General features: G+C 38.5%; 1 protein-coding gene across 7 annotated transcripts in view; it reads right to left on the bottom strand.

Annotated features, from left to right (window-relative positions):
* The window catches only part of LOC133535399 (SLIT-ROBO Rho GTPase-activating protein 3-like), a 129,491-nt gene extending 112,430 nt beyond the window's left edge, over nt 1-17,061 (bottom strand). For 4 of the 7 annotated variants that reach the window (XM_061875216.1, XM_061875218.1, XM_061875217.1 and 1 more), the window contains exon 1: nt 16,666-17,058. In XM_061875216.1, coding sequence (XP_061731200.1) covers nt 16,666-16,732 — 67 coding nt within the window. In that variant the 5' untranslated portion in view covers nt 16,733-17,058. Of the gene's footprint in view, nt 1-16,665 lie in introns of all 7 variants that reach the window. The other 3 variants (XR_009802214.1, XR_009802216.1, XR_009802215.1) reach the window with 2 other exon arrangements.
* Nucleotides 17,062-17,581: the final 520 nt, after the last annotated feature.

Genomic DNA, 17,581 nt, shown 5'->3' with positions numbered 1-17,581 from the left:
GAACATCGACGATAAAGTTCGCAACATTTGGTTGCTAATAAAAAAGCCTTGCCTTTACCGGAAGTCGCAGACGATGACGTCACCCGTGTGAGGGCTCTTCACATCCTCACATTGTTTATAATGGGAGCCTCCAACTAGTGGTGCTGCGCTAATATCTCCCCTCCAACTCGAGACGTCACGCGCACGCGTCATCATACGTGTCATCATTCGGCGACGTTTTTAACAAGAAACTCTGCGGGAAATTTAAAATTGTAATTTAGTAAACTAAACCGTCCGTATTGGCATGTGTTGCAATGTTATTATTTCATCATTGATATATAAACTATCAGACTGCGTGGTCGGTAGTAGTGGGTTTCAGTAGGCCTTCAAAGCTCTCCTGTCACAAACATTAACCAGAATGGTTAAAATAACTTGAGTACAATTTATTGCACTTTGAAATGTTAGCAACATCAGTAACAAGGCAGGAACAATACTAATCAGCATATGGAAGAAGCATACAGCCTCGACTTCACACACTGCCGTGGGTCGGCCTTCCAACCCTGAACCAGAACTTGTCACAAGTCAGCCAGTGTGGTTGTGTTGGTCACCCAAGCATGAACATCACGCCTACACTGATCCAACAAGTTTTGGGTTGAGAATAGGAATCTATTTATTTTCTGGTATCTTTTTATAAACACCATGCTGTTTTTAAAAATGAAATTGATTCCACACTATTGAGGTATGCAACTCCATTGATATTGTCTTCAGGGATGATAAGCTAACTTATCCAGTGATGGAAATGCCACCCCACAGTGTCATACTACAGGCTGGCACCTAATTGCCAGCATTTGAAGGTACCAGAGGCATAATACACGGTGCAACGCAGCCATAGAGGATGTGCTCGTCGTTCAAGCCTAAACTGATCCAACTAGTGTAGGGATGAGCCCAAGCCTTCATTCTTTCTCAGGTATATTCTGAGAAACACTACACCAGGGATCACCAATGTGGTGCCCGTGGGCACCAGGTAGCCCGTAAGGACCAGATGAGTAGCCCGCTGGCCTGTTCTAAAAATAGCTCAAATAGCAGCACTTACCAGTGAGCTGCCTGTATTTTTTAAATTGTATTTATTTACTAGCAAGCTGGTCTCCCTTTGCTCGACATTTTTAATTCCAAGAGACACAAAACTCAAATAGAATTTGAAAATCCAAGAAAATATTTTAAACACTTGGTCTTCAGGTGTTTAAATAATTCATAATTTTTTTTTACTTTGCTTCTTATAACTTTCAGAAAGACAATTTTAGAGAAAAAAATACAACCTTAAAAATGTTTTTAGGTTTTTTAAACACATATACTTTTTTACCTTTTAAATTCCTTCCTCTTCTTTCCTGACAATTTAAATCAATGTTCAAGTAAATTTATTTTTTTATTGTACAGAATAATAAATACATTTTAATTTAATTCTTCATTTTAGCTTCTGTTTTTTCGACGAAAAATATTTGTGAAATATTTCTTCAAACTTATTATGATTAAAATTCAAAAAAATTATTCTGCCAAATCTAGACAATCTGTAGAATCAAATTTAAACCTTATTTCAAAGTGGATTTTAACCTATTTAAAACATGTCATCAAAATTCTAAAACTAATCTTAATCAGGAGAAATTACTAATGATGTTACATAAATTCTTTTTGTAATTTTTTCAAAAAGATTCAATTTAGCTAGTTTTTTTCTTCATTTTTTTCAGTTGAATTTTGAATTTTAAAGAGTCGAAATTGAAGATAAACTATGTTTTAAAATTGTATTTTCATTTTTTTTCATGTTTTTTCCTTTCTTTTAAACAGTTCAATTAAGTGTTTTTTTCACCATTTATTCTCTACAAAAAAAACCTTACGTAAAAGGAAAAAAAATGTACGACAGAATGGCAGACAGAAATACCCATTTTTTAATATATATATACATTATTTTATTAAAGGCAAATTGAGCAAATTGGTGATTTCTGGCAATTTATTTAAGTGTGTATCAAACTGGTAGCCCTTCGCATTAATCAGTACCCAAGAAGTAGCTCTTGGTTTCAAAAAGGTTGGGTGACCCCTGCACTACACTGTGGGATGTTACCTTAAGGAATGCATTTAGCTTTAGTGTATGGATGTAAGGTGTTGCCATTTAACTTAATATATCTGCATTGATATTGCATTCAATGGTAACAAGTCCAGTTCGTACCATGATGGAGTTAGTTCCACAATATTATAGTCCAGTCAAACCCTGCTTGGTAGCCACCCCACAGTGTTGTACAAAAGGCCGGCATCTGATTGCCAGCATTTGGCGTTACCCAAAGCGCAAAACCAAACGTACTTGTAATGGTTGTGCTCATCGTTCAAAAACAAACATTATGCAAACAATAGTTGGGTTGAGGTCAGGTTCCTGGTATCTTTTAATAAACACCACGCTGTGGGGTGTCATCTTTGAAGATGGAATTGGTTCCACATTATGGAGGTAGTGACTGCAATGATATTTCCTTCAATAAAGACAAGCCTAACTTTCCAGTAATGGGCACACCATCCCACAGCGTCGTACTACATTCCGGCACCGGATTGCCAGTATCTCTCATTTCATTTACCAGAAGAGTTGAGTTGAACTCAGACCTCCATTTTATCTCTGGTGTTTTTTGAGAAACACCACGCTGTGGGATGTCGTAACATATGGGGGTATATCGGAATCTCAAAACAAGGTGCAATACATGCAGGTTGCTTAATCATTCAAAAGGGAAACAAACAGGCTTTCCAGCACTAAACTGTGTATTGGCAATATATGTTGTTAGGACAGAGAAATTATTAACCAAACTCATAATCTGACAAGTTTCTCTCTAACGTCACACACAACCTGAAAAACTACAATGGTGCACACCCACAGCACTGTGCACACATACAGGACTTATTTCAAATGTTGATTGTTCACACAACACTCATGATCAGTACACTGCTGTTGTGCAAGTCCTGTATATACATTAATATTCAATATTGTGTACATATATTTCCAAAAAGATCAAACATAAAGATCTAAATAACAATTTTCGTTGACTGTGGAGGCCGAAGCATCAGTTGATTTTGCATACATTATTTTCATTTATTTAGACATATGTACACTATATTGCCAAAAGTATTTGGCCACCTGCCTTGACTCACATATGAACTTGAAGTGCCATTCCATTCCTAACCCATGAGGTTCAATATGATGTCGGTCCACCTTTTGCAGCTATTACAGCTTCAACTCTTCTGGGAAGGCTGTCCACAATGTTAAGGAGTGTGTTTATAGGAATTTTCTACCATTCTTCCAAAAGCGCATTAGTGAGGTCACACACTGATGTTAGTTGAGAACTTTGTTCTAATTCATCCCAAAGGTGTTCTATTGGGTTCAGGTCAGGACTTTGTGCAGGCCAGTCAAGTTCATCCACACCAGACTCTGTCATCCATGTCTTTATGGACCTTGCTTTGTGCACGAGTGCAAAGTCATGTTGGAAGAGGAAGGGGCCCACTCCAAACTGTTCCCACAAGGTTGGGAGCATGAAATTGTCCAAAATGTTTTGGTATCCTAAAACATTCAAAGTTCCTTTCACTGGAACTAAGGGGCCAAGTACAACGCCTGAAAAAAAACTCCACATCATAATTCCTCCTCCACCATATTTTACACTCGGCACTTCGTGGCTGACTTGCTGCTTTTCCCAAATGCTTCCATTTTCTTATAATAAAGCCAACAGTTGACTTTGGAATATTTAGGAGAGTGGAAATTTCACGACTGGATTTGTTGCACAGGTAGCATCCTGTGACAGTTGCAAGCTGGAAATCACTGAGCTCCTGAGAGCAGCCCACTTTTTCATAAATGTTTGTAGAAACAGTCTCCATGCCTAAGTGTTTGATGTTATACACCTGTGGCTGGGCCAAGTGATTGGGACACCTGATTCTGATCATTTGGATGGGTGGCCAAATACTTTTGGCTATATAGTATATCCATCCATCCATCCATCATCTTCCGCTTATCCGAGGTCGGGTCGCGGGGGCAACAGCCTAAGCAGGGAAACCCAGACTTCCCTCTCCCCAGCCACTTCGTCTAGCTCTTCCCGGGGGATCCCGAGGCGTTCCCAGGCCAGCCGGGAGACATAGTCTTCCCAACGTGTCCTGGGTCTTCCCCGTGGCCTCCTACCGGTTGGACGTGCCCTAAACACCTCCCTAGGGAGGCGTTCGGGTGGCATCCTGACCAGATGCCCGAACCACCTCATCTGGCTCCTCTCGATGTGGAGGAGCAGCGGCTTTACTTTGAGTCCCTCCCGGATGGCAGAGCTTCTCACCCTATCTCTAAGGGAGAGCCCCGCCACACGGCGGAGGAAACTCATTTCGGCCGCTTGTACCCGTGATCTTATCCTTTCGGTCATGACCCAAAGCTCATGACCATAGGTGAGGATGTATATGTTATATACAATAAAAAATGTTAATGTACACAATTACTTATAAATCAGTTTTATACTTAGAAAAACTGATATATGTAGGGTTTTAAATCTATGAAATGTGTTACATATTTTCATTTATAATTGCATTTGAATATATAGATGAACTCCTTTATATGATATACATTGTTTTTTGGATTTGGGCTCCACATAAATCCCTCTCAGTTCATATCTGGCACATATTCTGGAAGCATATGATTATTATGTACGTTATACATCATTTGAGTAGTTTTGTAGTCATTAAGTTTCAAGATTTGTGAGTTTATGAAGAATTTGTTGAGTCTCGATGATCCATTTGATTAATTGTCCTTTCATTTTCTCTTTATTGATATAAACATTGTTTTTGTAATTGTTTTAAATGTAAGGTCCCAGACCTCTTTGCAATAAACAATAAAGCAGAAGTTCTGTACAATAAATGTAGTGAATATTTGTTGAGTATTTTGTTGTATTAATCGTATTTTCCAGACCATAGGGCGCACCGGATTATAAGACGCACTGCAGATGAATGGTCTACTTTTGATCTTTTTTTATATTAATATTAGGCACACGGGATTTTAAGGTGCATTAAAGGAGTCATATCATCATTATTTTTTTCTAAATTGAAAACACTTCCTTGTGGCAATCATTGGTCAAAATGTTGCAAAGATTATGTTTTACAGATCATCCTTAAGCCGCTTTTTGACAGTCACTTCTAGATGAGCCGTTCTGTGGGCGGTCTTATTTACGTGGCTCACCTTCGGCAGCATCTTCTCCCCGTCATCTTTGTTGTAGCGGTGTAGCGTGCAAGGACGGGAGTGGAAGAAGTGTCAAAAGATGGAACTAACTTTTTGAATGACATTTAGACTTTACTTAAATCAACAACGGAGCAGCATCTCCTCATCTGGAAACAACAACACAGAAAATGTGTACTATGAAAAACCGTTCGACCGGAACTCTAATATTTAAAATTCCTTGGGGGATTAATGTAAACTCACTACACCGGTATGTTTTAGCACTTTAATGTCGAGTTTACTGACAGATATAAGTAAGAACTTTACACTACTTTATATTAAGAAATGGCAACAGCGGAAGATGAATGTCACTTAACAAGAAGATAGAGAAAAAGAACGTGCGCAATTTCTCAAGATTTAGGTTGATCTCCGGTACGGATCACCAGGTACCAGAAGGTAAGAAACGTTGCTTACGCCAAATAATTTCTCTTACCTTATACACACACCATAAAAATACTTGCATGTTCAATTAGGGCTGGGCGAAATAGCGATATACACGATATATCGCAGGTTTGCCTCAGTATAGAAAATTACTATATCGTGATATTTGAGTGTACCTTCTCACGCAGTTGCTTTTAGCTGCTGGCATTACATTACAGGCTCTTCTCGCTCTTTCCTGTCTCTCCTTCTCACAGACAAGCGCACCTTCTTACACACGTCACATATTGTCACGTCATACGTCACATACGTATGCGCCCTTGCCCAGCAGAGAGGTAGCAGCATAGGTAACGTTAGCTGTGATGCTAGCAGAGCCGTGGGAGTGGTGATATGAGAGCGACAAGGTGCGAATGAAGGAAAAATTAAATCCCAAGAAAAACAGCAGGGGGTCCATTGTCTGGCGGTGTTTTGGCTTCAAGTGGGAATATGTCGAACAGACAACCGTAACATGTCAAGTGTGGGCCAAAAGCGTTACTACAAAAAGTAGCATTACTGCTAATATGTAGCATCATTTGAAAAGTCACCTGCTAGAGAACGAAGAGTGTTTACTCCTCATGTCAACATCTCCGTTCGGTGCCACTTGCCCACACCATCAAAATGCCGAAGCAAACATTTCCAGATCAACAACGTATGAAAAAAATAGTCAACAACAAAATGTAATAACGTCCGTTGCTACCACATAGCAAAGGACGAACACTATTTGATTTCCTATAATGCAGCTCCTTTTTATTCGACACTTAAAATGTCTCTGACAATCTTGCACTTTCTGTTTTAGAAATGACATGAACGTTTGTGCCGTTGCTTAATAACTGTTTAATAAATACAGTTTTGGTCAATTGATTTAGTTGTGACTTCCTTCTCTGCATGAAATTTTAAAATGAGGATATATTAATGCAGTATGAAGAAGAATGTTTCACTGTAGACACATAAAATCATCATACTGCTGTGATTATACGTATCAAGTGTTAATTCAAGTCCAAGGCAAAATATCAAGATATATATCGTGTATCGCGATATGGTCTAAAAATATTGAGATATTAAAAAAAAGGCCATATCTCCCAGCCCTAAGTTCAATGCAACGACAATCCATCAAGCGATGCGGCTTCATAGCTTACCAAAGTCGTACTAAAACATTTTGATTGATTTTTGAGCGCCGTGTGTAATGTTCTATATTTTCAATGGAACATTTAAAATGTTGGTGTTGCTTACGTGAGACATATTGCCATCATAGTGCAGCCTAAACTTATCTCCTATGTTTGACTGCCATATACTGGACACACTTAACATTACACCATGTACCAAATAAAATAGCTTTGAAGTGAGTAAGATCAACAAAACATATTTCTTAATTAGGCGCACTGTGTTATAAGGCGCACTGTCGAGTTTAGAGAAAAAAAAGATTTTAAGCGTGCCTTATAGTCCGGAAAATACGGTAATAATACAATTTGATTTCAACCAGCTCAGTGGCCTTGTGGTTAGATTGTTCGCCCTGAGATCGGTAGTTTGTGAGTTCCATCCCCGGCCGGGTCATACCAAAGACTATAAAAATGGGACCCATTACCTTTGATTGATTGATACTTTTATTAGTAGATTGCACAGTTCAGTACATAATCCGTACAATTGACCACTAAATGGTAACACCCGAATAAGTTTTTCAACTTGTTTAAGTCGGGGTCCACGTTAATCAATTCATGGTACAAATATATACTATCAGCATAATACAGTCATCACACAGGTTAATCATCATAGTATATACATTGAATTATTTACATTATTTACAATCCGGGGGGTGGGATGAGGAGCTTTGGTTGATATCAGTACTTCAGTCATCGACCTCCCTGCTTGGCACTCAGCATCAAGGGTTGGAATTGGGGGTTAAATTATCAAAATGATTTCCGAGCGCGGCCACCGCTGCTGCTCACTGCTCCTCCTCACCTCCCAGGAGGTGGAACAGGGGGATGGGTCAAATGCAGAGGATAATTTCACCACACCTAGTGTGTGTGACGATCATTGGTACTTTAACTTATATGCAGCTCTTATATGCATGTGTTTACATGTAATCCTTATCTCAAGACTGAGCTAAAAAAGCATGTAGTGTATGTAGAAAACATGTTGTACCAAACAATCACAAATGTAAAAGCCCAAATGAAACGTAACATAATATTATCATATTCCTATTAAAAACAAAAACATAATTAATGGAGTCTGATGCGCTGCATGCCTTCCCTTGAGGGCTACGTGGAGGCAAACAGTCCAGGACGGGCATACACAAATTCAATATTGAAGAGCGGTTGTCGTGGAAGCAGCCTGCTCCTATTATCCCGCCGCCATAGCTAGTACCGCGGCCAGGAGGCGTCTCCGAGTGCCGTGTCTGCTGTTAGCCACGCGTGGCTAGTCACATGTGTCCTAACCCAGACTGACACGTTGACATCATTTGGCTCCAAATCAAGGCTCCGAGCCCCCATAATGCTGTGCATTTAGGGCCTCAGTGCATGAGTTCACGTGGCGTTTTCAGAGCAAAACTGTTTGCACAACCACAGGACAGGAAAATCCACATTGTGCCGGAATGACATTCCGAGCAGGTTTCACTTTATGACACATGGCGCAATAAAGAAAAAAAAACTCTCACTGTCGTAATGGGAGCTGACATTTCAAGCCATTTTTTGATTACGATGAACACTACGTACAAACATTTTGTTTATATATATTTGCATCAGTATTTTTCTCAGTACTCTGTATTTTTATTATCGCTCAAAAACTACAAAGTCTGGTTAATTAACATTCAAAGTATGACTGTGTAGTTGTGTTTAGCTTTAAAGGCCTACTGAAACCCACTACTACCCACCACGCGGTCTGATAGTTTATATATCAATGATGAAATATTAACATTGCAACACATGCCAATACAGCCTTTTTAGTTTACTAAATTGCAATTTAAAATTTACGGGATGATGACGCGTAGGCGTGACGTCACGGACTGTAAGGAAATATTAGCGCTGCACCAAACACGGCTAAAAGTCGTCTCTGTTCATGGCGTAATTACACAGTATTTTGGACATCTGTGTTGCTGAATCTTTTGCAATTTGTTCATTTAATAATGGAGACTATAAAGAACAATGCTGTTGGTGGAAAGCGGTGGATTGCAGCTGTCTTTAGCACCGAGACACAGCCGGTGTTTGTTTGTTTGTTGTGAAGCTTTAACACAGAGCGGTCAAGCGGACATGTTTTCTCTACGTCAACCGGCATGTTTTTGGATGGGGAAATTGTGATATATATCTTACCGGAGAAATCATTGGATTATTCGTCGTCCTGCAGCAGCTGTTTAAAAGCCAGCTGTGAGCTTGGCTCCTCGGCTTCTCTCTGAGACACTTCGTGTTCACCGCAGCCATCCGACCTCGAGGTATGTCTTTACAATCTTTAAAATATCACTAAAACACTACTTAAACAATAAGCAGATAAGGGATCTTCCAGAATTATCCTAGTAAATGTGTCTTATTACATCTGAAACGCTCACACTGCCGCCGCCCGGAGCCGTCGCTTTTTTTTTTTTTTAGTCCTTCACTATCAATATCCTGATTCACAAATCTTTCATCCTCGCTCAAATTAATGGGGAAATTGTAGCTTTCTCGGTCCGAATTGCTCTTACTGCTGGTGGCTCCCATTAAAAACAATGTGAATATGTGTGGAGCCCTGCAATTCGTGACGTCACGCACACATACTCCCGGTAAAGGCAGGGCTTTTCTATCAGCGACCAAAAGTTGCGAACTTTATAGTCGATCTTCTCTACTAAATCCTTTCAGCAAAAATATGGCAATATCGCGAAATGATCAAGTATGACACATAGAGTGGACCTGCTATTCCCGTTTAAATAAAAAAATCTCATTTCAGTAGGCCTTTAAAATATCTTAGATCAGCATTGTCAAAATTGCGGCACGCGGGCCTAAACCGGCCAGATGAGTTTGCTAAGTGTAAAATTGAGCTGCATTTTTAAATTGAAGTTAAAGTTAAAGTACCACTGATAGTCACACACACACTAGGTGTGGTGAAATTACCCTCTGGATTTGACCCATCCTCTTGTTCCACACCCTGGGAGTTGAGGAGAGCAGTGAGCAGCAGCGGTGGCCACGCGTGGTAATCGTTTTGGTGATTTAACCCCCAATTCCAACGCTTGATGCTGAGTGCCAAGCAGGGGGGTAATGGTTCCCATTTTTTTAGTCTTTGGTATGACCAAAGTGTATAAACACATTACTGTCTAAGACGGATTCAAGTTGCAACAGTGGTCAAAAGAAGCGAAAGTCTTTTGTTTGTTCTGCACACTGCACCGACGACAGCTATGCTACGACAGAGATGGCAAGAATGTGTGGATATCCTGCGACACTCAAAGCAGATGCATTTCCAACGATAAAGTCAACGAAATCCCAAAGGTGAGTTTTGTTCATGTTATTGACTTATGTGGAGTGTGCTAATCAGACATATTTGGTCACGGCATGACTGCAAGCTAATCGATGCTAACATGCTATTTAGGCTAGCTGTATGTACATATTTTATCATTATGCCTCATTTGTAGCTATATTTGCATCCAGCCTTTCCCTCTACCCACATTTAATGCCAAACAAACACATACCAATCGTTGGTTAGAAGGCGATCGCCAAATTCGTCCGTGCTTCCTCCCGTGCCGCTGTCTGTCGTGATATGGCTCAAAAGCTTCTGTTTCTTTTTTAATTTTGTTTTCAGTACTTTCCTCCACATTCCAACCATCCGTTTCAATACATGCGTAATCTGTTGAATCGCTTACGCCGCAGAAATCCGAGTCTGAATCCGAGCTAATATCGCTATACCTTTCTGTGCTATCCGCCATGTTTGTTTCTGTGTGATCACGCTGTGACGTCACAGGACAATTGACGGGTGGATATAACGACGGTTAAATCAGGCACTTTGAAGCCGTTTTTCAGGATATTGCGTGAAGGGTAAAATTTTGAGAAAAACTTCGAAAAACAAAATAAGACACTGGGAACTGATTTTTATCAGTTCTATATCTCTTTAACAAAACATGTTAAAACATCTATTAACTTATGTTTTCTTTGTGTCAGAAGATATAAATTGATACAAATGTAGTTGTCTACCTGCAGTTAGCATCTAGCAGTGTTAATGTCACAGCTAATCCTATGATACAGGATTGTGTGCAGGACTTGAATAAACTTTCTCATACATCTCATTATTTCCATGTATACCGTATTTTCCGGACTTTAAGGCGCAAAATCCTTTTTTTTCTCAAAACTCCGCAGTGCGCCTGGTTCAATCCCCACCTAGTACCGACCTTGTCACGTCTGTTGTGTCCTGAGCAAGACACTTCACCCTTGCTCCTGATGGGTGCTGGTTAGCGTCTCGCATAGCAGCTCCCTCCATCAGTGTGTGAATGTGTGTGTGAATGGGTAAATGTGGAAGTAGTGTCAAAGCGCTTTGAGTACCTTGAAGGTGAAAAGCGCTATACAAGTACAACCCATTTATCATTTATCATTTATATGTTCCATTGAAAATATACAACATACACGCTCAAAAAAGTATCAACATGTTTTAGTATCACTTTGGTAAGCTATGAAGCAGCACCGCTTTATGGATTGTAATGTGCTTCAACATACGAGTATTATTATGGTGTGTGTATTATGTAAGCCATATTATCTGGCATTTTATTTCGCAATATTATGCAAAATATACTTTTCTTACTTTCTGCTACCAACTGATCTATATAAGTCCTGAAAGATTGTGCGTGTCCACCTTTGTAGTCCGTGCCGATAAGCTTCTTCTTTGTCTCTATCTTCTTGCTATGTGACATTCATCCTTCGCTGTTGCCATTTCTAATATAAAGTAGTGTAAAGTTCTTATATCTGTCAGTAAACTCGCCATGAAAGCCCTAAAACGTACCGGTGTAGTCAATTTACTTTATTCACCCAAGGAACTTAAATTATTAGAGAGTTCCGGTCGGACGGTTTTTCACAGGACACATTTCCAGCGGATGAGGAGATGCTGCTCCGTTATTGATTGAAGTAAAGTCTAAATGTCATTAAAACAGTTAGCTTCATCTTTTCACATTTCTTCCACTCCCGTCCTTGCACGCTACACCGCTACACGACCGTTCCACAGTCAAAAATGTATTCTTTATTAGGACAAAAAAAACAAGTTGTCTTTTGAACTGGAAAAATACCATTTCTAAATTAAACATGTTACTACTTCAACATTTCTCGACCAATTTGAAAAATGTTAACACCAAACATTTCAACTCATTCAGAGAATTCAATTTTTATTTTTAGCATTTTCAAAACAATTTCCGCCTTTACCAAAACTCCCCAATTTTTGGGAAATTTCAATGGGACATTCTTCAAAGTTCCACAACTCCCACATCTTCAGGGATGGGAATGAAGATTTACAAAATCAGCTGAAAATCTTTTAAATCTAAAACACCTCTTTGCGGAAGGCCGTGCAACGGCCGCACCCGTGTGTGCACAGAGCACTCGCCTGCTAGGGGAGCCGGGGGCATGCTCCCCCAGAAAAATTTGGAAATCTATGTCAGCTTAGGATGCATTTCCTGCTATTTTGAGTCAAAATCTAACAATATTCTCCTGACCAAAATTTCACATTTATTAGCAAATATTTTCATAAAAATGTATCATGTGATGAAATTTATGTATACAAGTTTACACATGTATATAATTCTTGCACACTTTTGGATTATAGACAAAAATAGGCCTACAAATGGATTAACCAGAATTCTTCTCCATAAACTCACTTTACTTAGATGCCTTGCCGATTTTGCGTGGTCAAAGAATGCCACATTTCCTCGAGATCCATAGTTCACAATGTCCTTGCAATATAAGCACTGAGCACGTCCCGGTTCATCGCACTTTGCAATGAAATCGCTGATCAGTTCGTCTCCTTCTACGATATTGTTGTTAATCTTCACCTTCAGTTTGATAGATATATCGAGCCATGCCCAGTTCCACTTGTTTCTCACGCCCTTATCGATATCTTTCGCTAATGAAGCATTCCTATCTTGAATAAGCTGAAACTGTTTTGTCAATAAAGAAACATGTTAATTGAAAGCTACTGTGTTTTCTTTCCAGATTAGTCGCTGATAAACACAACCAATATAAACAGAATATGAGTTCAGAAACGCTCACAATAATTGAGGATCAGGGACTAGATATTGTCGGCAAACGACGCGTGCAGACGCCTATAACGGGCGATGTCATTGGTTGATGTTGTCAGCTGATAGTAGAGCTAGCCAATCTGGTGCCTTCACACATTGGCATTATATTTTTCGCGGGAATTCTCTACCCTGTACTGATAACTAGGTCAACGCAGAGACAAAAACCACGAGGACCTAACCCCCCCTATAATTTTCTCCCCGGATTTCAACGATTCACAGAAATGACTCTGGCGGCGCCAAAATCGGCGGAATTCCGCGGATCCGCGGAAAATTCCCATCCCTGCATTTTTCATCTGATTGAAACCTTTCCAACCTCAAAATATTCAGCCAGTTTAGGAATTGTGTAATTTACTTCAAAAATTATAGAATAAATTCCAAAATGTCCCATAATTCCCTTATTTATTTGCATTATTCCAATTCAAAATAAATTTTAAATTTTTCAAACCACCACAATTCCCACATTCTTCAACCTATTCAAACCATTCCACCTTCGACATATTCCACTCATCCTAGACATTCAAACTAACACTTTCCCAAGTTCTAAACCAAATTCTGGTTTTCCTGGAAATTTTAACTCAACGTTCAAGTCATTTCAAAATTCAATCTGTTCATACATTCAAACTACATTCTGTCAGCATTTCAGTTCAACTTCAGCGTTGGAGCATTCACACGCAATTCCTTTAGGAATTGCTTCATCCAGTTGGAACATTATTTTGTAACACCTTGATATGTGATTCTCTTATTATGCAGATTAATTAAAGCACTAATGAATGGTAATCAATTATTATAAGTACTGTAATTTATTTGTAAATGAGAAAATGTTTTCTCTAATTGTTGTTTTGGACCAAATAATCAATGGTTGAGTAAATCACTTATAGGAATTCACCTCAGCATGTCATCAAAACACTGCTGGATGTCTCTATCATAATTTACATCTCACACATTTAGCCAGAAAGGAAAAGGCTTTTACAGTTTATAATTGATGCAGACATACTCCATTATTGATAAGTGTTTGCCGTGTGAGTGTCCTTCTGTGCTGCAACATGATCCTGCAGCTTCATGCTAACGCACATGTCTACATGCACTACAGATATGATATCGTACAGTCTATAGGTTTATGCATTTTTGGAAGGATTATGCAAAAACACAACGCTGCTGTCACACTAAAGATTATTTTTTGTATTTAAATTTATATTTTTTGCAGTTTTTTTAGCATCGAAACACTGAGATCCTGTAGCTTCATGGTAATACACATGTCTATATACACTATTGATATGATGTAGTACAGTCTATAGGTTCATGCATTTTTGGAAGGATTATGCAGGAACAAAACAGTGCTGTCACACTAAAGATTATTTGTTTTATTTAAATTTGTATTTTTTGCAGTTTTTTAGCATCGATACATTGAAATCCTGTAGCTTCATGGTAATACACATGTCTATATACACTGTATACTGTATATGACATAGTACAGTCTATAGGTTCATGCATTTTTGGAAGGATTATGCTGGAACAAAACGCTGCTGTCACACTAAAGAATTTTTGATTTTATAAAATTTTTATTTTATGTAGTTTTTTAGCAATGAAACATTTGGATCCTGCAGCTTCATGGTAATACACATGTTTATACACTCTATAGATGTGATGTAGTACAGTCTATAGATTCATGCATTTTTGGAAGGATTATGCAGGAACAAAACGCTCCTGTCACACTAAAGATTATTTTTTTATTAAAATTTGTATTTTTTGCAGTCTTTTAGCATCGATACATTGAAATCCTGCCGCTTCATGGTAATACATTTGTCTATATACACTATATATATGACATAGTTAAGTCTATCGTTTCGTGCATTTTTGGAATGATTATGCGGGAACAAAACGCTGCTGTCACTACAGAATTTTTGATTTATTTAAATTTGTATTTTATGTAGTTTTTTAGCAATGAAACATTTGGATCCTGCAGCTTCATGGTAATACACATGTCTATACACTCTATAGATGTGATGTAGTAAAGTCTATAGATTCATGCATTTTTGGAAGGATTATGCAGGAAAAAAACGCTGCTGTCCCAGTAAATATTATTTGTTTTATTCAAATTTGTATTTTTTGCAGTTTTTTAGCATTGATACATTGAAATCCTGCAGCTTCATGGTAATACACATGTCTATATACACAATACACTGTATATGACATAGTACAGTCTATAGGTTCATGCATTTTTGGAAGGATTATGCGGGAACAAAACGCTGCTGTCACACTAAAGATTATTTTTTTATTTAAATTTGTATTTTTTGCAGTTTTTTAGCATCGATACATTGAGATCCTGTAGCTTCATGGTAATGCACATGTCTATATACACTTTAAATATGATGTAGTACAGTCTATAGGTTCATGCATTTTTGGAAGGATTATGAGGGAACAAAACACTGCTGTCACACTAAAGATTTTTTTTTTTATTTAAATTTGTATTTTTTGCAGTTTTTTAGCATCGATACGTTGAAATCTTGCAGCTTCATGGTAATACACATGTCTATATACACTATATATGACATAGTAAAGTCTATCGGTTCATGCATTTTTGGAAGGATTATACGGGAACAAAACGCTGCTGTCACACTAAAGAATTTTTTGATTTATTGAAATTTTTATTTTTTGTAGTTTTTTAGCAATGAAACATTTGGATCCCGCAGCTTCATGGTAATACACATGCCTATACACCCTATAGATATGATGTAGTACAGTCTATAGGTTCATGCATTTTTGGAAAGATTATGCAGGAAGGAACAAAACGCTGCTGTCACACTAAAGATTGTTTTATTTAAATTTGTATTTTTTGCAGTTTTTTAGCATCGATACATTGAAATCCTGCAGCTTCATGGTAATACACATGTGTATATACACTATATACAGTATATGACATAGTACAGTCTATAGGTTCTTCATGGTGATACACATGTCTATATAGATATGATGTAGTACAGTCTATAGGTTGATGCATTTTTGGAAGGATTATGCAGGAACAAAACGCTGCTGTCACACTAAAGATTATTTGTTTTATTTAAATTTGTATTTTTTGCAGTTTTTTAGCATTGATACATTGAAATCCTGCAGCTTCATGGTAATACACATGTCTATATACACTATATACTGTATATGACATCGTACAGTCTATAGGTTCATGCATTTTTGGAAGGATTATGCGGGAACAAAACGCTGCTGTCACACTAAATACTTTTTTTATTTATTAAAATTTGTATTTTTTGTAGTTTTTTAGCAATGAAACATTTGGATCCTGCAGCTTCATGGTAATACACATGTCTATAGTACACCCTATAGATATGATGTAGTACAGTCTATAGATTCATGCATTTTTGGAAGGATTATGCAGGAAAAAAACACTGCTGTCACACTAAAGATTATTTTTCTTATTTCAATTTGTATTTTCAGCAGTTTTTTAGCATCGATACATTGAAATCCTGCAGCTTCATGGTAATACACATGATAATGTAGTTTAGGAACCATTTAGTCTCGTCAAGTCTGAGTCCATGCATGACGAAGAGCTGTTTTGCAGTGGTCTTTTTTAGTAGTAATAATAATAATAACAAGTTATTGGTGCAAGCATACTTCCATTGCATGCCAACACTGCAGGACAAACAGGATTATTAGCAGAAGGATGCATTGACAGGACAGACCCACCCTCTTCACACGCACACACACACACACGTTTACAGTTGTTGCAAAGTTGCACAATTGCAGCAGCAGCGGGCCCGCAGCTCACCTTTCACTTGGCTTTCATATTCGGCGATGATTTCTTTGTCCTTCTTCGCTCTGGCCTGCGAGGACATGCTGGAAGGTTGGACGGAGGAGGAGGAGGAAGAAGAAAAAGAGGCTTCGGGCTAATTTCAGTTCGTCCTGCGAACTCTTCTCGTCGCCTCGATCAGAGGCCGCGCATCGTCCAAGAAGGACACACAAGTTCAGAGAGGAAAAGAAAGAAGGAAAATGTCCCCTTGTTGTCTTTTTGCCGCCTGCTTTTCTTTGCTGCCGTCAAGGCGTCGTCGATGCAGAATAAGATGAAATATCTTACCTCCTTCCACTCGCATTGCAGGGAAACAACATGAACGGAAAGACAATAATGACACAGCTCTCTCTCTCTCTCTTTCTCTCTCTCTCTCTCTCTGGGTGAATGGAAGACTCCTCCCCCTTTTCTTCAACTCACTACCTTCTTGAGCATGATTCATATTTCATCTCCCAAATTCTATGCACAACATCAGTAAAGGACATGGATGTCAAACTCAAGGCCTGGGGGCTCCAATCTGCCCACCCAAAAGCCTGGAAATCTTGTTACAAAACCCAAAATCTGTGAAGTTTGCACGTCATGTACATCTTGAATAAAAACAGTATATAATGATTTGCAAATCCCTGTCAGGACTATCATTTGGATTAATTTTGCTTCTTCGACGCGGAGGGAATATGGGACGAGTCAGGCGTGAATCAGGTACATGGTGAATTTATTAAAACACTAAATACAAAAATAAGCAAACAAAGGGCGCTCACAAGGAGGTACTAATACTAGACTACAAATTACAAACATGAAACAAAAACACTTGCTCGATGGCATGAATAATGAACTATAAACAAAACTAGCACAATGGCTTAAATAACAAAAAATTACTTGGCGTGGACAAAACCGAATA

The sequence above is a fragment of the Nerophis ophidion genome, linkage group LG16 (genome assembly GCF_033978795.1).
Source record: "Nerophis ophidion isolate RoL-2023_Sa linkage group LG16, RoL_Noph_v1.0, whole genome shotgun sequence".
In the NCBI taxonomy this organism is placed as follows: domain Eukaryota; kingdom Metazoa; phylum Chordata; class Actinopteri; order Syngnathiformes; family Syngnathidae; genus Nerophis; species Nerophis ophidion.
The sequence above is the reverse complement of the archived record's forward strand: the minus strand, read 5'-3'. Positions and strand labels throughout refer to the sequence as shown.